The sequence below is a fragment of the Crassostrea angulata genome, chromosome 5 (genome assembly GCF_025612915.1).
Source record: "Crassostrea angulata isolate pt1a10 chromosome 5, ASM2561291v2, whole genome shotgun sequence".
Taxonomy (NCBI): domain Eukaryota; kingdom Metazoa; phylum Mollusca; class Bivalvia; order Ostreida; family Ostreidae; genus Magallana; species Magallana angulata.
The window spans coordinates 1,074,026-1,096,474 of record NC_069115.1 but is presented as its reverse complement, the minus strand read 5'-3'; the positions used below and the strand labels follow the sequence as shown (position 1 = coordinate 1,096,474).

Here is a 22,449-nt window from a genome sequence, read left to right as displayed (position 1 = left end):
TATTAGGTTAGTTACTGACTCACTACGGAAATATATTGGGTTGATCAATCTTATAGATGGCGAGGCGAAGCCGAGCCGTCTATGAGATTGATCAACCCGATATATTTCCGTAGTGAGTCAGTAACTAACCTAATAAGTGTTTTGTTTTCCCGAGGACTATCAAGCGACATATTCATTGGTAAATAGCGGTGATCTACGCAAAGCCATGTACAAAATGCCTTACATCTCGTCCAATTAAACTCATTTAAACTCTTCAAAATTATCAATACCACCTTTCAAATACGCTTTAAAAATCTTCGGATCACCCATATTACTTACAATGTTTTGTTGCTATTCAATTTTTAACCTCTGCAGAGATCTGAGCAAATTTAACGTTAGACGCTGCCATTTTGTTCTGCTCAAGACACAACAATGTGACGTCAATATTCAAAGGGCAACTTCTCTAATTTAAAAATAATTCCAAAGGACCACTACTCTAAATATTTTAAGGACTTACTGAGCACGGTTTCTGTGTTAAATAATATGAATAATCGAGATGAGTAGGTGAGGCGGCGGCCAATGACGGCCACATTGCCTAATATTAATCCTCAAAGAACCTACATAGAGATATATGAGGCAATCACGTGCCATGTTTAATCCAATCAAAATGTGACATTTCAGTCTGAGGGAAAACAATTACCTGTGTGAGTGAGGTTACTATGTATTTACCTGTCTGAGTGAGGTTACTATGTATTTACCTGTCTGAGTGAGGTAGCTATACAGTCACAGCCTGTGTCCCCACCCCCAATGATGACCACATCTTTATCCTTGGCGTACACCTTTAAATAGTCCAGTTCATTCCCATGCTGTACTTTCTGCCATGACTCAAGGAAGCTCATGGCATAATGAATACCATTCAGATTTCTTCCTGCAAACATAAGATATCAACTACTTGTAATATCATTTCGTGGGGAGAGGAGAGAGAAAGGAAAAGGGCAAAAAAACAGTTAACTCAATCCAATGTTCCTGCAAACATAAGTTATCAACTTCTTGTAATACTGTAAACGTTCTACATTTGGCTGTGTACTCTATGAAGCGCTTTTGGCGGAATGCGACTTCCGCTTAATCAAGTACATCGCTTAATACCATGCATGTATGTATAAGAATAGTCACATTCAAGAATACACTAATTCAAATCTATGCCAACTTGTTCAAAAACCAATTTCCGCAAAATATCGTACACGCCAAATATAGTGCGTTTACAGTATCACAACACGGAAGCTCATGGCGTAGTGAATACCATTCAGATTTCTTCCTGCAAACATAAGTTATCAACTTCTTGTAAAATCATTTCATAGGAAGAGGAGAGAGAAAGGAAGAGAGGGCCAAAAAACAGTTACTAACTCAATCCAAGAATAATTTCTTCATTAAAATGACAGAGTAGTTCTCATTGACAACACAACAATCATCTAAACATCTAGTCCTTGACAATGAGTGGACGGGGAAATAGTGAAGAAGTAAATGAAACTCAAGTCATGAATGATTTGACAGAAATGAAGATGCTGTCCCTACAAATCCTGAAGGGCCTGGGAAGTGTTACTGAAAGAAATTAACTACTTCAGTTAATACCTGTTGATGAAGTATAATTGTACAGGTGTTTACCTGGAATAGGTAGATCGCGGGGGTAGGTGGCCCCTAGAGCCAGCACCATGGCATCGTTCTCAGCTAGGATGTTAGTGGCCGGTAGATCTTTACCCACTTCCTGTCCACACACGAAGGCGATCCCCTCCTGTGTCATCAGATCTACCCTCCTCTGTACAACCTGATAACATCCCAATAACTATCTAAATAACATCCCAATAACTATCTAAATAACATAAAAATAACCATCTAAATAACATCCCAATAAGCATCTAAATAACATCCCAATAAGCATCTAAATAACATCCCAATAAGCATCTAAATAACATCCCAATAAGCATCTAAATGACTCTTATTTACAACCTGAATAGTTTAACATTCACAACCTGAATAACATCACATTAACAACCTGAATAACATCACATTAACAACCTAAATAACATCACATTTACAACTAGAATAACATCACATTAACAACCTGAATAACATCACATTAACAACCTAAATAACATCACATTAACAACCTGAATAACATCACATTAACAACCTGAATAACATCACATTTTCAACCAGAATAACATCTTATTAACAACCTGAATAACATCACATTAACAACCTGAATAACATCACATTTACTACCTGAATAACATCACATTTACGAAGGGAATCAATAAAATAAATAAATAAATAAAATATGAAAGAAAAAATGAGCAAGCTCACGTACCCCACACGAGTTGTAGGTATCATTAAGGAATGACTGGCTACAAAATAGATTGTTCGTGGAATACTCACATCTTTGTCGAGTTTCATGGTAGGAATTCCGTATCTGAGTAGTCCTCCTGGACGGTCGTTTCTCTCATACACTGTCACGGTGTGTCCGGCCTAAATAAACAAAAACTCCATAACTGTCTTATCAAAATCAACTCTACAACATAAATCAACGCATAAACAAAACCTTCATAGTTTTCTTCTCAAAATCTACCACAAATATTATCAAATTAAAACCTTTGATGTGCCTGAAAAAAATTTCAAAAATTGGTACCCTTTAAGATTGTCAGCGAAATATATACATTCCTTATGCATGTTATGAAAAAACTTTGACATTATTTTGTTAGTGGTATTTTGTACATAGATACTAAACTTAATTTGACTTTATCTAAGTTTGACTTAAATATTTTTTCAAATTGTAAAGTCTATGCCTCATTAACATGCTGTTAACACTGTTTTTGAACTGTTTTTGAGCTTTTATAATTACTGTAAATTCCTAATTTAATGCGAAGAATTAATATCTGCGTAAAACGCGAGAAGAATCCTTTGCGGATTTAAGAATTTTGCCATTATTTTTTCAGAGTTGAGAACAATAACAAATAAGGTAAAGAGTTCTGTGTTCGCGATTTTATATTCTCGTGATTTTATACAAAACAGCAGGATTGCGCAATTAAGTACTCGCATTATATAAGGAATTTACAGAATGTAGGGAATCACAAAATCTAAAGAAACGATATCATTGCAGAAAACCTCTGCAACTTTTAAATTCTATTACAGGAAATATGGCAACTGCTTTATTGATTCAAAATCCAGAGAACTGTTTTATTGCAGTTATCTGCACTCATAGGGATCCATTTCAATTAATTTACATGCCATTTGATAAATAATGAATTCAAATGAATATTTCATACAGATATTTTTTCCACTGCAATCCACTGCATCACTTCTGATCAACTTTTATTGGTTTACATGGAATGATGCATTAAATCATAAAAATATACAATGAATATTCATAACATGTGATGAATATTTTATAAGGTAAATTATGAACCAGAGTATCTCCTTGATTTACAATGAACAGTGAGTTGTGTAATTATCCTTCATAAAGAAAACACAATTTGGCGTAAATTGAGAACACAATCCAAATCAAAAAAGGAAAATCAAAATTCCTTTTTTTTGACCCTGTTTTTCATATCTGCATCCATATACACCCCTTTTTGCCAAAATTAAGCCTTTACAAGTCAAAGTTTATGGAATTTTTCCTGCATCATTGACATTTAAATGCATTACACAGATATTTATAATGAGTAACGTTCCTCTTATTCTTATAAAAACTTAGGAAGCATCAGAGGAACGTTCCTCTTTACCTAAACTAAAATCTAGATCTACATTTCATATGAGGAACGTTCCTCTTTTCACTTTAACAGAAATCTTCACAAAGAATCTGAGGAACGTTCCTCGTTTCACTTTAACAGAAATCTTCACAAAGAATCTGAGGAACGTTCCTCTTTTCACTTAAACAGAAATCTTCACAAGGAATCTGAGGAACGTTCCTCTTTTCACTTCATTAGAAATTCTGACAATTCGTCTGAGGAACGTTCCTCTTTTCACTTCAACAGAAATCTTGACAAGTCATCTGAGGAACGTTCCTCTTTCCACTTCTTTGTATAAACTGAAATCCTGACAAAGCATCTGAGGAACGTTCCTGACTTGAAATCTTTACACTGTATCTTAGAAACGTTTCTCCTTTCACTTCATCTGAAAGCTACATAAAGCATCTGATGAACGTACAATCTTTCACAAGTTGATTGTTTACTTTTTACATGAAATCTGTATAAAGCATCCGAGGAACGTTCCTCTTTTTCCTTAAATTGAAATCTTTACAATGCATTCGAGGAAAGTTCCTCATTTCATTTAACAAAATGTTAACTTCTCACCCGAGGACTTCAAAACATTTCCTTTTTTAGTATTTTAATCATTACGCAAACTATGACTGGCAACAATCCTCTTTGTAAAACTAATAAAAGACAAATTGAAACAACGATTTTGACAAACCAAAAGTAAGCTAACTAATCATTCTTAAGGAGACTCAGAGTCTCAATTGACGTCATCGTAAGACATTGACTTCGAGGTGGATAACATCGATTTTGAAGATCTAGAAGAGGCGAAATGATTAAAATACTTCTGAACATTTTTCTAAGGATTCACTTTTAAAAAAAAAATTTTTTTATAATAAATAAATTTTAAAAATATAGAAACGTTACATGATAACCTGAATATTTGAACATTTTACTCTGCATTTGTGTTTTACGACATTGAAACTATTTCCTTTAAGTATTGTGCAATACCTTGTGCAGAGGGCGCAAAATTGTAAACCCGCGACTGACCTTAAGTTTATTGTTTCTATACCCCCCCCCCCCAAACAAAGTTTAGGGGGTATATAAGAATCACCTTGTCCGTCCGTCTGACTATCCGTCTGTTCGTCTTCTGTGCAATTGGACTTAAAAAAGTTTTGCTTAAATTAATTGTAAATAATTGATGTGCGATTGTCAACATTTTACTGAAAAATCCTGATTTTATTTTTAATATCTATCATGATGCAAATTGATTTGATACATTGCGGTGATTATTATTGCAGGGATGATTTTCACTAAAACCCCTATTGCACTTGTAGCTATAAGCACAATTGAAATTTAGAAGACATGCTAATTATGTCACTTATTAAATAACTTGTTTAACAAGTGTGCAAAATTACTCCTGATGATAGCGGGTTTGCAGCTCATAATTTAACAATTTTAAATATAAAATCAAAAACTTTGTGTCAAGCCGCTGAAACAGCAATATGATGTTGGTTAAGTAATATAAGGACTGATGAAAAAGGGTGCACACACACACACACACACACACACACACACACACTGTAAACTCGAGGTCACAACTCTAAGCACATTATGAGCACTCAGTTGGAGCGCAGTCATTTGTTAGTAAAAGTTTGTAGGAATGCAGTTTCACGCTGCAGGAGCTGAGTAGAAATCCCTTGGTCAACTGTCACATTTTCACCTTGTAAACAGTACAATGTTTTTGAATTTCCCAGCGAACCCACAGCAATTCCAGAAATATAACAGTATCGTGAAACTCTGGGGGAATGCAATCTGGTGTGACAGGACCTAAGCTTTGAGAAAACCATCAGGTTACCAGAAATTTGCATTTGTCAAATTCTTTGAGCTGGATGATAGTAACAAACATTATTAGGATGTAAAATTTGAATTACAGTTCTCATATGAAATGCAATCATTATATTAATATACATGTAAATTATATTATCTTACACTAGCTAACAAATACATGCGCGGATCCAGAAAATTTTTCCAGGGGGGGTCCGAAGGATAATTGTGTTTGCCAGGGGGTGTCCGAGGCATATTTTCGCAATAATTTTACTATGTAAATTTAATAAATTTTCATTTTCCAGGGGGGGTCGGGACCCCCCCCCCCCCGACCCCCCCTCTAGATCCGCGCATGAAATACCCCCACCCCCTTCCTAATAAAATCACAACATACACGAGCTACAATTCAATAGTGTACTCGTAGTTTTGATAAATCTACAAATCTACCTCTGGTATTAAGTAGGATATTTTATGAAAAAAAAAAACCAACTCACTTTTTGGCTTGCTTGGAGTACCTCATGTTTATCAACTAGAAAATATCTAATATCAAAATACTCCAGTATATTCTTTCAATAACTTCTCAGCATGCATGGTCAATAGAAATGTCATGACCTAAAGCCCATATTCCTCTGCTTCATTTGGTTTGCTAATGTCACCGCCGGCCATTTCAAGCTGAGTAACAACTTGCTGTTACATGCACAAACTAAGGTCCTCTATCAGGTGTCAATCACTAACTGGATGCTGATAAGATGTTCGGGGTGTGCTAATAATAGTAACTGTGTGAAATTTGAGAGCTTTCAACAGCAGATCACTGCTTTAGGAACAGATGCAAAATGTGGTCGCAAATTTAATTTAAGATCAACGCTGCATGTGTACTTTATGAAGCAGAACAGAAATATTGTTTGGAAATTGCAGTTGCAAACTTTGCAGGATGCATGCATCAAGGTAATAAATACTTTTATTATATCCAAACGTTTAAAATACATAACTGAGTTTCTTTTGCTCTTCTGCTAATTCACTACAATCAAGGTAATTGCAAATCTAAAGCATTTAAATTAAATTGATACAAAATTCTTGATTATCTGATATTTAAAAAAATTATTGTAATCATCAAATTTTGAAAATGATGTGCAAAATTAAAATGTAATCATAATACAATGTAATGTTATAGGTGATGATGATTGGCAGTGACAAAATATTTTGCCTATTGGATTTAGATTTGAAATCACTGCATTTGAATTGTTTGCTGGTCTAGAGGATGGGGAGCATTAATTTGGACAGAGCTTGATCGGGATGGAAGATGCTTGAAGATTAAGGTTTGTTATTCTTAATTTAAAATTAATCTCACACTATAGCTGTCCTTCTGGGACTACTCCCATAAGGCTCTTTTGAAACAGCGTAATCTGCTAGCCACTTCTCATTTTACAGGTTATCAATTTCCCCTACAAATGCTTATCAACAGACAACGCCATTGCTAGGAAAATGGCCCTCTTGGGACAAATGAATTCAGTAACACTATAAACTCCATTTACATGATGTGAGTTTTAGATCTTACAAATCAGACTTTGTAAATAGGAAAATCATAAACAGATATTAGGTCATATGGAATAGGTACATGCTCTATTTAAGAAAAAGTTCAATATTAAATATATGATTAATCTGCCAAAATGAATTATCACACAATTAATTGTAACCTGTACAAATGTGAAAGGATTAATCTAATGAGTGCACAGGGGCCCATTTCACAAAGCAAACTTAAGACTAAGTAATTAGGAAAGAACTTTTTCCTAAGTTCATTACTTATCCGTTTCACTATTCCAGTTGTATATTATGAATTTTAACTTTAAGACAGGTAAATTGATGTTTTAGGAACAAACTTAACATGGTGACTGTTTATATTATATTGAAATGAATTATATGCACAATTAAGTTGAACAAAAATACTAGATAACGGGTATCATTAAGACTTTTTCACTTTACTTCTAATTTATTTAAACATGTTTAATTGAATAAATTCAATAGGATTGGACAACAGGCATAGCCTATGTATGTCCTCTCCTTGTAATATATCCACTTTACTTCTAAACTGAAAACATTAGAACTATCAAATTATTCATATATTTCTTCAATTAATTTCTTTGGTGTAGACTTTTAATTTTTACAATTTTTTTAGATTATCTGGTTGCACCCGCAGATGGATAGCGGGTATATAGTTATAGCTAGTGCACTGATGATAATTAAGTTATTCATGCCTGAGAATTACTGATATCTTAAAAAGGAATAAATACTACATAAATACTCAATTAAAGAATGACTGGATGATTTGTCCTATCCCTCCACGAAATTAGCTTTTCTTTTAGGGGAGAAATGTAAGGTGTTTTCTTCATCTTATTTTTTTGGTCGGGGGAGGGGGGAAGGGGGGTAGGGGATAGGAATTACCGCAAATTAAGTGATTTGGGAATATTGATGCTAAATCATCCTTATAATGTTGTTTCATTCAGAATTTTTTGCCTTTTATCCTCACTTCTTCTATCAGCCAAGATGCATTTATTTGCAGTGTTTTCTTTAAAAAAAAAAACACCACCCTATTTTTAAATCAACCCTTTCAAGCAGGCACGTAGCATCAGGGTGTAGGAGGGACCCCCCCCCCCCCCCCCTTAACTTTTTCTGTAAACAATTTTCTTAAATTTACATATCAAAAAGTGAATAAACATGGAGTCCCCCCCCCCCCATTTTTTGGGGAGCATGTAAAATATTGAAGAGAATTTTGATGAAACAAACATAAAGTCCTTAGTATAACAAGTCAGAATTTATGATGAGCAAATATTCTGAATAATTTATGCTTCTAAATTTCAAACAAAAATAAGTTTGCCCAAGCTCATCAAGCTTATTTACTGAATTCTAGTATTCCCTTGCTGCAACATTAAATTGATAAGATGAACAGAATCTGAATTATACAGCTCTCTTGTTTGACGTGGTTAATAATTCCTGCTTTATTTAAGTTATGCAAATTCCATCTGCTCAGCTGTCTGGCTTAAAACAAATAATTTAGAGCTGTGAACCATTCTCATAATCACAAGAATGTTTGGCCCCGATAACAATAGCTTTGGGATTTGATGTGAAGTGTTAAGATCTGTCGCCATCCAAAAAAAATAATGCAGTAATACCAATGTGTTTTAAGATTAGAGCAGAAATTCAAGAGTATATTGATGTTTGGTAGATTCAAATCAAACTCATGCTTAATTATCCTGCTTGGATTCTGTAAATGTTTCAACATATTTAGGTATATAGGTATATATATTTGTTGTACAAATCTCTCTCTCTCTCTCTCTCTCTCTCTCTCTCTCTCTCTCTTGCTACATCTCTCTAATTTCTCTCTCTCTTTCAAGTTAAGCAGGGAAAAACTTATGTGACCTTTAATATACTTGGTATTTCTTCTTAAAGAATGTCAATACCTAAATGTATGTTTGAGAATTTGTGTGTTGTTAACAAAAATAAGCATTACAACCAGATCTTCATTATGAAATGAAATAACAGGAAGTTATTTAGCGATGATGAGTTTTAATGCAAATATGTATCATACATAGATTCTATAGAAGATCTGGACATCCCCCCCTGGGAGGAAATCAATGAGGCCACAGAAAAGTTCAAAAGCCATCCAGCTAGTCACACAGTATGAACAGAAGATAAACAGAACAGAAGATAAACCTTGATTCATGTCAACCATGTATCAAAGACCGAATTAAGTGAAAGTGCTTTCTGGAATATGCAGCTCTACTTGGGAACTCCATCCTGAATTTGATGGATGCGAGCTTTATGATTTTAGTAATTATAAAATCATATGCACTGAGACAATTATTAATATAGTAAAATTTTTAATTATATAAACATCTAATCCAATTACAAACTAAACTTGATATTTAATATAAAAAGAAATATTAAAATTGGTATTCTTAATTACATGCCTATGTATTTTTATTGAAAACAATTAGTTATAGTTTGATCTACAATACAAGATCAATTTTTGACACCAATTAATATACATGTATTTGCCGCTTAAGAAATACACAAGGGGCACCCAAAAATGCCGCGATATAAAATATTAAAAATTCAAAATCTTTTTTACTTTATATCGAGTAATCAACTTAGAAAATTTTAGCTGATCATCATCAGGACTGAGCGATAGTCAAGTACTCGAGTACTTGTTAACATCCTTAATATTTTCGTAAAGTATAACATGTTTAAATGCCTATTTAATTTAAGATTACCGGTATTTTGCTTATTGCTGTTTTTACTTTCAAATGTAGGAAATTGGAACATTCTTCAGGTACCATGTAAAGGTTTCAGTTAAAGAGAAAAGAGGAACGTTCCTCAAGAATTTCCTCGTGAAGATTTCAGTTGTAGTGAAAAGAGGAACGTTCCTCAGATGACTTGTCAGGATTTCAGTTGGAGTGAAAAAAGGAACGTTCCTCAGATGACTTGTCAAGATTTCTGTTAAAGTGAAAAGAGGAACGTTCCTCAGATTCTTTGTGAAGATTTCTGTTAAAGTGAAAAGAGGAACGTTCCTCAGATGAAATGTAGAGATTTTAGTTTAGGTAAAGAGGAACGTTCTTCTGATGCTTCATAAGTTTTTATAAGAATAAGAGGAACGTTACTCATTTTAAATGTCTGTGTAATGCATTTAAATGTCAATGATGCAGGAAAATTCCATGAACTTTGACTTGTAAAGGCTTATTTTTGGCAGAAAAGGGTTTATATGGATGCAGATATGAAAAACAGGGTCAAAAAAAAGGAATTTTGATTTTCCTTTTTTGATTTGGATTGTGTTTGAGATCCATTTTGGTGGATGTCAAGAGTAAGTACATCATGAATTTTTTACACTTAACACATATCTTTTTTACCTAAAATTCAGAGAATTTTTCACTCCAATTGGCCTTGATTTTGATTGACCTACACAGAATGATATATACGACTCATAAACGAGGCTTGGTTCGTCATTATGAATGTATTATTAAAAGAGGAAACTTTATGTTTTTACTCAAAATTCAAAGAATTCTTTCACTGTAACCTCCTGCCCCAATTTACATGGAATGGTGTGTCATTAAATGTTCATTTGTGGTAATTGATCCTCTGGACCCTTTACTGTAGATTCCAAATAAACAGTGAGGAATTAATATCCGCGTAAAATCGCAAGAGCCAACACTCGCAAATTTTTAATTCTCGTCTTTATTTTTCAGACAGTTTTGAACTATAGGAAATTATAACAAAAAATTGGTGATTGCGATTTATATTCTCGTGATTTGATACAAATCGGCGGAATCGCGTAATTAAGTACTCGCATATAATAAGGAATTTACAGTACTGGCTATAACTAAAAATTAGGTTTAAAAGAATCTCACCAAGATAACAACAAATTACAAATAACTGCTGTAAGCCTTATTATAAGAGAAAAGCTCTCAATGTGACGGCAAACTGGGTAACTGTTTGACAGTCCAGCCTCCCTATTGCTTCATTAGGCTAATGACTGACACCGACTAATTACACCTGATTACAGGTGATCACAGGGAATCCCCATGGACTCAGTACCTTGTTGAGCTGGGCGGCAGCCGCTAGACCCGAGGGTCCACTCCCGATGACCGCCACCTTCTTGCCCGTGCGGGTGAGGGGAGGTTCTGGCTTGATCCAGCCCATCTCAAAGGCGTGGTCGATGATTGCGCACTCAATGTTCTTGATGGTGACCGGGGGAGAGTTGATGCCCAGGACACATGCCCCCTACAACAACAAAAATAATACAACAATTCAATAAATAACAGACAAGAAGCCACTTACTATACCAAAAAGTACAATATTTCATCAATGCCATAGACTCAAGACTTTAACTTCAAATAACACATTTCGCTTGTATAACCATGCGGAATGATATGGGGCGGAATAATCTGTACGTACCTCACAAGGGGCGGGGCAGACCCTGCCGGTGAATTCTGGGAAGTTGTTGGTCTGTAGGAGCTGGTTCAGGGCCTCCTTCCAGTCATCCTGTCACAAACAAACAGATCGGTGTAAGGGGGGGAACTCTACAGAAACAGCGACAGACTGGCAATTCACTGAACAGACTGATAACTCACCCTGAAGATTAGATCGTTCCACTTTGGGATGATGTTACTGAGTGGACATCCATCATGTGACTGACAGAAAGGTACGCCGCAGTCCATACACCTGTACAAATAACCTAGATATTATATATACATAACGTACGCTGCAGTCCATACACCTGTACAAAAAACTCAGGTATTATATATATACACAGAACAGTATCCTCCAGTCAATACACTTGTCTAACGAGTGCTTACCTTTGTAACAAGTATTTACCTGTGTAATGAGTTGTTACCTGTGTAACGAGTATTTACCTGGCAGCCTGCACCTTAGGCTTTGACCAGCTTGTGGTTATAGATTCTATATATAATCACACACGGTAATGAGAGGCTATATGTGTATTGAGTGGTTACCTTTGTAATGAGTATTTACCTATGTAATGAGTATTTACCTGTGTATTGAGTATTTTCCTGTGTAATGAGTATTTACCTGTGTAACGAGTGGTTACCTGTGTCTTGAGTATTTACCTGTGTAATGAGTATTTACCTGTGTAACGAGTATTTACCTGTGTAATGAATATTTACCTGTGTAATGAGTATTTACCTGGCGGCCTGTACTTTGAGTCCGTCTTTGACAACTTTGTGGTTGTAGATCTCCTTCCAGTCCTTCTGTCGTGTCTTCACGTCCCTGTACTGGTACGACGCTCGGTCATACTTCATAAATCCCCTGTAACAAAGCACAGGTCAATAAAATTATATGGGATTTACTTCACATACTTCAAACAAGAGGCCCATGGGCCACATCGCTCACCTGAGGAACAATAGGTATGATAAAATCAGCTTAATGGAGTCATAATACAAACTATCTGGACAATGTACAATAATACATGTTGATCCTGTATAAATAAAATCCATTTTTCCCCTGGATATTCTTATGTTTATAATCATTAGTCCCTTTTCTAACAGGATGATTTTATAGTCATATCATATGTTGAGTATTGCAGTTCTCAAAAAGATCCTTAACAATTGTATATATATGGGATATAAACGTACATAAACTCTGAACCTTCTTGTGAGGCCAAAGAATTGTCCTGGGGCCAAAGTCTTAACAATTATAAAGAATCATCTGGCTGATTAATGTCTGAGAAGATTTTTTAAGATTTACCATATATATTCCTTTGTGGCCCCACCCTACCCTCGGGGGTCGTGATTTTCACAACTAAGAATCTACACTACCTGATGATGCTTCCACACAAGTTTCAGCTTTACTCGCTGATTAGTTTCTGAGAAGAAGATTTTTAAAGATTTACTCTATATATTCCTATGTAAAACTTCCATCCCCCATTGTGGCCCCACCCTACCCCCGGGGGTCATGATTTTCACAACTATGAATCTACACTACCTGAGGATGCTTTCACACAAGTGTGAGCTTTCCTGGCTGATTAGTTTCTGAGAAGATTTTTAAAGATTTACTTCATATATTCCTATGTTAAACTTCGACACCCCATTGTGGCCCCACCCTATCCCTGGGGATCATGATTTTCACAACTATGAATTTACACTAACTGAGGATGCTTCCACACAAGTGTCAGCTTTCCTGGCTGATTAGTTTCTGAGAAGAAGATTTTTAAAGATTTACTTCATATATTCCTATGTTAAACTTTGACACCCCAATTGTGGCCCCACCCTACCCCCAGGGGTCATGATTTTCACAACTAAGAATCTACACTACCTGAGGATGCTTCCACACAAGTGTCAGCTTTCCTGGCTGATTATTTTCTGAGAAGAAGATTTTTAAAGATTTACTCTATATATTCCTATGTAAAACTTCAATCCCCCATTGTGGCCCCACCCTACCCCTGGGGATCATGATTTTCACAACTATGAATTTACACTAACTGAGGATGCTTCCACACAAGTGTCAGCTTTCCTGGCTGATTAGTTTCTGAGAAGAAGATTTTTAAAGATTTACTTCATATATTCCTATGTTAAATTTCGACACCCCATTGTGGTCTCACCCTACACCCGGGGATCATGATTTTCAAAACTTTGAATCTACACTACCTGAGGATGCTTCCACTAAAGTTTCAGCTTTTCTGGCTGATTAGTTTCTGAGAAGAAGATTTTTAAAGATTTACTCTATATATTCCTATGTAAAACTTCGACCACCCATTGTGGCCCCACCCTACCCCCGGGGATCATGATTTTCACAACTTTGAATCTACACTACCTGAGGATGCTTCCACACAAGTGTCAGCTTTCCTGGCTGATTAGTTTCTGAGAAGAAGATTTTTAAAGATTTACTTCATATATTCCTATGTAAAATTTCGACCCCATATTGTGGCCCCACCCTACCCCCAGGGGTCAAGATTTTCACAACCTTGTATCTACACTACCTTAGGATGTTTTCACACAAGTTTCAGTTTTCCTGGCTGATTAGTTTCTGAGAAGAAGATTTTTAAAGATTTACTCTATATATTCATATGTTAAACTTCGACCCCCCATTGTGGCCCCAACCTACCCCCGGGGATCATGATTTTCACAACTTTGAATCTACACTACCTGAGGATGCTTCCACTAAAGTTTCAGCTTTTCTGGCTGATTAGTTTCTGAGAAGAAGATTTTTAAAGATTTACTCTATATATTCCTTTGTAAAACTTCGACCACCCATTAAGGCCCCACCCTACCCCTGGGGATCATGATTTTCACAACTTTGAATTCACACTACCTGAGGATGCTTCCACACAAGTTTAAGCTTTCCTGGTCTTATGGTTCATGAGAAGAAGATTTTTAAAGATTTACTCTCTATATTCCTATGTTAAATTTCGACCCCCCATTGTGGCCCCACCCTACCCCCAGGGGTCATGATTTTCACAACTATGAATCTACACTACCTGATGATGCTTCCACACAAGTTTGAGCTTTCCTGGTCTTATGGTTCATGAGAAAAAGATTTTTAAAGATTTACTCTGTATATTCCTATGTAAAACTTCGACCCCCCATTGTGGCCCCACCCTACCCTCGGGGGTCATGATTTTCACAAATTAGAATCTACACTACCTGAGGATGCTTCCACACAAGTTTCAGCTTTCCTGGTCTTATGGTTCATGAGAAGAAGATTTTAAAAGATTTACTCTGTATATTCCTATGTAAAACTTCGACCCCCCCCATTGTGGCCCCACCCTACCCCCGGGGGTCATGATTTTCACAAATTAGAATCTACACTACCTGATGATGCTTCCACACAAGTTTCAGCTTTCCTGGTCTTATGGTTCATGAGAAGAAGATTTTTAAAAATTTCTCGAAAATTTTCATAAATTCCTAATTATCTCCCTTTGCAAAAGGGCTTGATCCTTAATTTTCACAAATTTAAATCCCCTTAGGCTATGGATGCTTTGTGCCAAGTTTGGTTGAAATTGGCCCAGTGGTTCTTGAGAAGATGTTGAAAATGTGAAAAGTTTACAGACAGACGGACAGACGGACGGACGGACAGACGGACGACAGACAAAATGTGATCAGAATAGCTCACTTGAGCTTTCAGCTCAGGTGAGCTAAAAACAAAAACGTATGCTGAGTTGAGAAATTTTCGTGAATGAGAGAGGGAGATAGAGAGATATGGAGAGATGGAGAGAGAGAGAAATAAAAAGCTATTATATAGTTTAATTAGATATACAGAGATCTTCACATGAGAAAAAAAAAAGGTGAGCCTAAAGGAAGCGAGTCATAAAGGGCAGTAACTCTGTATATGACATGCCTGAGTTTGTCTAGTTTCTTTAGATTCTGTGTGGCGTTAGGAATGGTCTCCTCTATATCTACTACTGCGGGCTTCTTCTGCTACAAACAACAATACAAGTTGTCAATATATACTTACATACAGTAGGACCAACACAGATCATCATTTAATAACGCCCCAGAAAAAAATACTGTATACAGGGCATTCTTTGCCCCGTTTTATTTTCGACCCTTTCACCCTCATTGTGAGCAGGCAAATTTAAGACTTGGCGATTCAAAACAATTTTTAAATTACTGTGTTAATTAGAAAAAGTATTTAATGTGCTTGGGCAAATATAATCCTGGTTGAAATGATTTGCAAGTGCAAAAGTGCAAAAAGTACACGGGTCAAAAATAATCTGTTACATATTAATCTTTTAGTTTCTCCGGCCCTTCGCCTCAATAATAACCCAATACAGAGTAATCTTTTAGTTTCTCTGGCCCCCCAGCCTCATTAATCACCCCCTTGCCTCATTAATCACCTCCTCCTCGTCATCTTCCTCGTCTCCGTCTACGCCTCCGTTAATCAACTCATTCTCCGCCACTTTCTTCGCTTCCTCCTCCGCCATTTCCTGCAGAGCTCTGCGATACTCCCGGGGGAACACCTAGAAAGTGAGGGAATGATGATTGTGAAGTGCACATGATTTCTTATAAGTCTGAACCTATATTCAAACAGTTTAATAAATTTGTTAATCTAAGAAACCTCTTTTTCTTTTTAATTTACACTAACAACTTCTAATTCAAAACCTTTTTTTAAGCATCACATCACCAAGTAATTATCAAGCCAAATTAATGTTTAATTGGTAAAAACAGCAATGTTAAAAAGATCACCTGGGTATAAACTTGGTTGGTCACATGATCATTCCTGTGAAGCCAGAACATCTACATGAAGATCTGATCATGCACCAACTTTAAATTCTGGTAAACTTTTTAACATTGCTGTTTAAAACTTATAGTAACGTTTGAAAAAGTCAAATCATTTCTAATTTTAAACTTAGCTATGTTTTTATGTTTATTATAATCATGAAAAAATTAAATTATAAGCTTATGTCATTAAAAATATTGACTGCAAAATATGACCTCTTGAACCATTAAAACATTAAAAAAGATACAAGCATTTTTGCAAATGTAAACATATGGCAACACATATGGCTGACAGGTATACATATATTTTCACGGCAGCTGATTTGTATCAATCATTTAAGTGCCTTCTCCATCTTTCCTTGTACACCCTGTGTGACTGAAACCCTCACCTTGATGAAGAACTGTACACTCTCCGTGACTGAAACCCTCACCTTGATGAAGAACTGTACACTCTCCGTGACTGAAACCCTCACCTTGATGAAGAACCTTGTACACCCTGTGTGACTGAAACCCTCACCTTGATGAAGAACTGTTTCTCCTGGGCCCAGTTCTGGAGGATATCTAGGGCACGTACTGACCCAGTTTTTTCATGGAATTCCTTGAGCAGATTCTGGATAAAGTCAGAGTCTTCATCGAGCTCCAGACTCTCTAGGTCCACAGATGCCTTGTTACACATCGAGTCGAACCGGCGCTCCCTGTCAACAAAATCATCTATGGTAATACAGCGAATTGTTGCCATTCATTTAAGATTAACAGTGTAAAATAATCCTAGAAAATAATTAGAGAGCTGAAAGAAGGATAGCCAATGGATGTTTACAGACCAAGATAACCAATGAATTATTACATGTCCAGAGAACAAAATATAATTTCGTAATCAATAAATATTCATAAATTGAGACTATCAACAAATATTCATATACTGAGACAGTCAATGAATATTCATACTGAGACAATCAATAAATATTCAAAGGCTTAAACAATCCATGTATATTCATGCAACAGAATCCTTACTTATCATAGATAAAGGCCAGTCCTCCAGACATTCCGGCGGCGAAGTTTCTGCCGGTCAATCCAATGATCAGGACACGCCCCCCTGTCATGTACTCACAGCCGTGGTCCCCACATCCCTGCAATGCAGATCATTCATCAGTACAGATCATTGAAATAAATGTACAGGAGGCCACACATAAGATGTCAATATTTAATAAGTAGATAATTTTTCAGTACAGATCATTGAAATAAATGTACAGGAGGCCACATATAAACTGTCGATATTAAGTAGATAATAGAAATACAGTGGATATCACAATACACAAGTTTTAAAGAAATTGTCAAAAAAGATTAATCAAATAATGAAGCACATAAAAACATTGTCCAAAGAGCATTGAAGATCTAAAACCATATTAAATTTTCTCCGAGAACACAAGTATAATATCATAATATGTTAAACCTTATTTCAATGACACATGTATCATGAATGTTGTGACAACCTATCTATATGTTACACAGGCAGGCAAGACTTTACTGTCAAAATTCATCTTTTAATATATTAGTAACACAGGTGCATCTCTCTCATCTCTGGCAACTTACTGCTGACTCTCTGACCCCTCACCTCTGTGACCCCTCACCTCTCTGTAACCCCTTACCTCTGACACGGCTATGGCTCCTGAGTTCCTGACACAGAACCTCTCGGCCGTCTGTCCGCGGAAGAAGGCCTTGCCGGCGGTGGCCCCATAGAGCACCACATTACCCACGATCACATTGTTGACAGAGTCGAAGGGCGAGTCCTTGGGGGGATAAATCACCACCTCTCCCCCGGACAGACCCTGTTAAAGTACAATCGGAGGTTCATAGAGTGCACATAAAATTACATCCCCCACGACAAGTACACAATGGTAAAATAGGAAGTGGGTAATGAGGTTTTTTAACCCAAATCATGGGACAAATTATGAAACTTTAAACCATTCACATACAATCATAGCAGCCATAGAACCAAATATTTGCCAAGCAACTTACCATATATCCGGGTTTTTTGTGTGTTAGAAATTTTTTTTTTTTGAAAATAGGGAAAATCTGTGACATTTTTCATTTGCCTCAGTTAATTTTTGCGATTTAAAAGTTTTCTTAAAGAAAATGACACAGGATACAATTTCTGCGTATTAAATTATTTGCAATTTAAAAGAGGTCATGAAAAAAAATCATCACGAAAATTAGATCATCACGTAAATTACTGGATATTTGGTATCAACTGTTCATAAAAGGGTCTAAAGGTTTCATAATAATGTAAAAAAGTTAGAGTTGAAAATGCTCATTCTGAAAAAGTGTTTACAATAAAAGCAATAAATGAGTGTGGTTATTCACTGTTTACAAGAACAATATGACTCTATCTGCTGCCTACCTTTCCAACATAATCGTTGGCGTCCCCTTCTAGGGTCACGTGGACCCCACCAGCCAGGAAGGCACAGAAGCTCTGACCCCCGGAGCCGGTCAGGTTAATGTTGATGCTGCCCTTGGGGAGACCGTCCTCTACTGTCTTCCTGTGAGGGAAAAAAAATCAGTGGTAGGGGACACAGTAATACAAGGTAAAGAGAACTGTCTGATAAAGGGGCTAAATAAAGCACAGGATGGACCGTCCCCTACTGTCTTCCTGTGGGGTGAGGGAAATAAGATTGATCAGATATCATCAAACAGGATATACACGTAGAATATATCATCAAACAGGATATACATGTAGAATATATCATCAAACATATTTCGTTCTATATCTGTTCTGGAGCATTGTTGCAGCATTTTAAAAAAGACAATTAGATTTAGAATATGCTGTACCATAGGTTGTGGTGCATAAGGAACTTCAGTTTTTGCCACACTTGACACTTACTTAGATATGTAGTAACTGAGGGTTGACTAACTAAGATATGTAGTAACTGAGGATTGACTTACTTAGATATGTAGTAGCTGAGGGTGGAACCAAATGTTCGGTCTTCATTCCCGATTTTCATGTTTAGAGTGACCGTCTTCTCTTTACCGTCAATGACATTACGGCATTTCTCCAGAACTTGATAATCCTACAAACAGACAAGAGTTTGTTACAGATAGATAGACAAATAGAGAGAGTTTGTTACAGACAGAGAGAGTTTGTTATAGACAGATAGAGTTTGTTACAGACAGATAGAGAGAGTTTGTTACAGACAGATAGAGAGAGTTTGTTATAGACAGATAGACAAATAGAGAGAGTTTGTTACAGATAGATAGACAAATAGAGAGAGTTTGTTACAGACAGAGAGAGTTTGTTATAGACAGAGAGAGTTTGTTATAGATAGATAGACAGATAGAGAGAGTTTTTACAGACAGAGAGAGTTTGTTATAGACAGATAGACAAATAGAGAGAGTTTGTTACAGACAGAGAGAGTTTGTTATAGACAGAGAGAGTTTGTTATAGATAGATAGACAGATAGAGAGAGTTTGTTACAGACAGAGAGAGTTTGTTATAGACAGATAGACAAATAGAGAGAGTTTGTTACAGATAGATAGACAAATAGAGAGAGTTTGTTACAGACAGAGAGAGTTTGTTATAGACAGACAGACAGATAGAGAGAGTTTGTTACAGATAGATAGACAGATAGAGAGAGTTTGTTACAGACAGAGAGAGTTTGTTATAGACAGAGAGAGTTTGTTATAGACAGATAGACAAATAGAGAGAGTTTGTTACAGATAGATAGACAAATAGAGAGAGTTTGTTACAGACAGAGAGAGTTTGTTATAGACAGAGAGAGTTTGTTATAGATAGATAGACAGATAGAGAGAGTTTGTTACAGACAGAGAGAGTTTGTTATAGACAGATAGACAAATAGAGAGAGTTTGTTACAGATAGATAGACAAATAGAGAGAGTTTGTTACAGACAGAGAGAGTTTGTTATAGACAGACAGACAGATAGAGAGAGTTTGTTACAGATAGAGAGAGTTTGTTACAGACAGAGAGAGTTTGTTATAGACAGATAGACAAATAGAGAGAGTTTGTTACAGATAGATAGACAAATAGAGAGAGTTTGTTACAGACAGAGAGAGTTTGTTACAGACAGAGAGTTTGTTATAGACAGACAAATAGAGAGAGATTATTACAAATAGAGAGAGTTTGTTACAGACAGAGAGAGTTTGTTACAGACAGAGAGAGTTTGTTACAGACAGAGAGAGTTTGTTACAGACAGAGAGAGTTTGTTATAGACAGATAGACAAATAGAGAGAGTTTGTTACAGATAGACAGACAGATAGAGTTTGTTATAGACAAGTAGAGAGAGTTTGTTACAGACAAATAGAGAGAGTTTGTTACAGACAGACACACACACAAAATAATTGACTGTCGTATATTACACATCTGACATTGACTGACCAGCCTTTTACACTGAACAGCCTCGGAACTGGAACAAATACCGGCTGAACCTCATCCCCATCCCCCAAACCCACACCCACACACAAGAGCATTCCCTTCATCTCTATAACAAACTGTATCCACCACTGACCTGTCTCTTATGCAGATCAACTATGTGCTTCACCTCATCGCCTCCCCTACCTGAAGTATCTGTTTATTCAAACCCCCTCCCTCCTCTTTCCAACCTTTCATCCAGATTACATTATTACCCTCCCCCCCCCCTCCTTTTATATCTTTAAAATCTCTGTATCTAAAACTTACAAGTCTTTTGTCCAGATCAAATATCTGCTTGACGCTGCCGCCCAGTATCTCGGTGTTTGGTCGGATGGTCAGGGCATTCTTCAGAATGAGGCTGAAGTCCAGCAGGCCTGCCTTGTGATTCTCCGGGTCGGGAGAGAACTTGAGCAGCTCCGTACAGCCGATCACTTCCTGTAGACTCCTTTTGCCAAGCTTGGCTAGAATATCACGGATCTACCGAGACAAGAGTTCTTTTAAAAGAAGCATTTTAAAAAATTTGTAACATACGAACGAAAAAACTCATACAAATGTACAGTACATCTGAACATATTCCTTACATCTGTTTTTGCTCTGCAGCATTTCAACCTTTAATCATTCATATTTATTCCATAACAATTACAGTATACAATAATAAACTGGGTATGAGGACAACATAAGATTTTTTGGACCTGAAGACAAAAATTCTGCCTAAAAAGGTCATTAATTGAGCGAGGAATATTTGCATATGTGAATAAAATATGTGAACAAAAATCAGTATTAACTCTGATACAAATTATGCCTGATTCTGCTCAAGTTTAGCAATAAGAAGTCGACAAGGGAAGACAACTCTTACCTCCTCTGCCAGCAGGAACAGGTAGTTGACGACATAGTCGGGTTTCCCTGCAAACTTGGCCCTCAACACTGGGTCCTGAAATTTATAGTTAATAAACATACAACATCAGGATTTAAAAATAACATTACTAGACAGAAAACAATGACGATTTAGATGCAAAGATGAATAACAATGAAGAGATAATTAAGATACAATAAAATACATTCACAACTTATTACCTGACAGAACTATCAAATTCCAGACCATGGACTACATTACACCTATACTCAATGTATACACTGACATACTAATTAATTATGTTAATCATTAATTAATTGAATTAATGCATTGTACATTATACAAATATTGACTGGGGTTGAGGGCAACATTGATTATATTAGCCCCCGAGGGACGAAATATTGCCCGACGCGAAGCAGAGGGCAATATTTTCGTCCCAAGGGGGCTAATATAATCAATGTTGCCCGAAAACACAGTCAACATTTGTTTTGTTATATGAAGAAACAAACCAAAATTTAAGAAAGTAATTGAAACCAGATCGCCGTAATTTTCTCAGCTCAACAAAGAATTCACGAATTCAATTTTGTGCAAGGTTCATTTCCAAAATATCCTCAGCATCAAACGGTCACTGGACAGGTGATATTCTGCTGCCCGTAAGAATTAACATACAGATGTTCTATACTTGATTTTATTTCACAGTAAAACGCAAATCCTTATATCGGTTATGATAGCAAACCGTCGCATTGCGCGTCCGTTGTTTACTTGCCTTGACTGACTGTCTATTATGAAGTCAACTTGTTTTGGAGTCGCGAAGAGTTATTTACGTCATCGATGACGAATCATCAAATCAGAGGCGATTATTTGAAATAGAGGGAATGTTCTCTAGATGTTATTCCTAGC

The 22,449-nt window shown here is 36.3% G+C and overlaps 1 protein-coding gene and 1 long non-coding RNA gene across 6 annotated transcripts in view; one reads left to right on the top strand and one right to left on the bottom strand.

Moving 5' to 3' along the window:
- The window catches only part of LOC128186176 (uncharacterized), a 51,036-nt gene that overhangs the window by 3,928 nt on the left and 24,659 nt on the right, over positions 1–22,449 (bottom strand). For 3 of the 5 annotated variants that reach the window (XM_052855926.1, XM_052855929.1, XM_052855930.1), the window contains 16 exons: positions 21,553–21,627; positions 20,964–21,173; positions 19,217–19,341; positions 18,675–18,813; positions 17,923–18,102; positions 17,288–17,403; positions 16,794–16,971; positions 15,883–16,017; positions 15,396–15,475; positions 12,246–12,368; positions 11,675–11,765; positions 11,499–11,585; positions 11,139–11,324; positions 2,413–2,502; positions 1,642–1,801; positions 738–907 (listed from right to left, as the gene is read on the bottom strand). In XM_052855926.1, coding sequence (XP_052711886.1) covers positions 738–907; positions 1,642–1,801; positions 2,413–2,502; positions 11,139–11,324; positions 11,499–11,585; positions 11,675–11,765; positions 12,246–12,368; positions 15,396–15,475; positions 15,883–16,017; positions 16,794–16,971; positions 17,288–17,403; positions 17,923–18,102; positions 18,675–18,813; positions 19,217–19,341; positions 20,964–21,173; positions 21,553–21,627 — 2,145 coding nt within the window. Of the gene's footprint in view, positions 1–737; positions 908–1,223; positions 1,295–1,641; positions 1,802–2,412; positions 2,503–11,138; positions 11,325–11,498; positions 11,586–11,674; positions 11,766–12,245; positions 12,369–15,395; positions 15,476–15,882; positions 16,018–16,793; positions 16,972–17,287; positions 17,404–17,922; positions 18,103–18,674; positions 18,814–19,216; positions 19,342–20,963; positions 21,174–21,552; positions 21,628–22,449 lie in introns of those variants that run through there. The other 2 variants (XM_052855927.1, XM_052855931.1) reach the window with 2 other exon arrangements.
- On the top strand, positions 6,027–10,380 carry LOC128186225 (uncharacterized). The gene is made up of 3 exons (XR_008243908.1): positions 6,027–6,497; positions 6,724–6,868; positions 9,140–10,380. It is a non-coding gene; the product is annotated as an uncharacterized LOC128186225 (long non-coding RNA).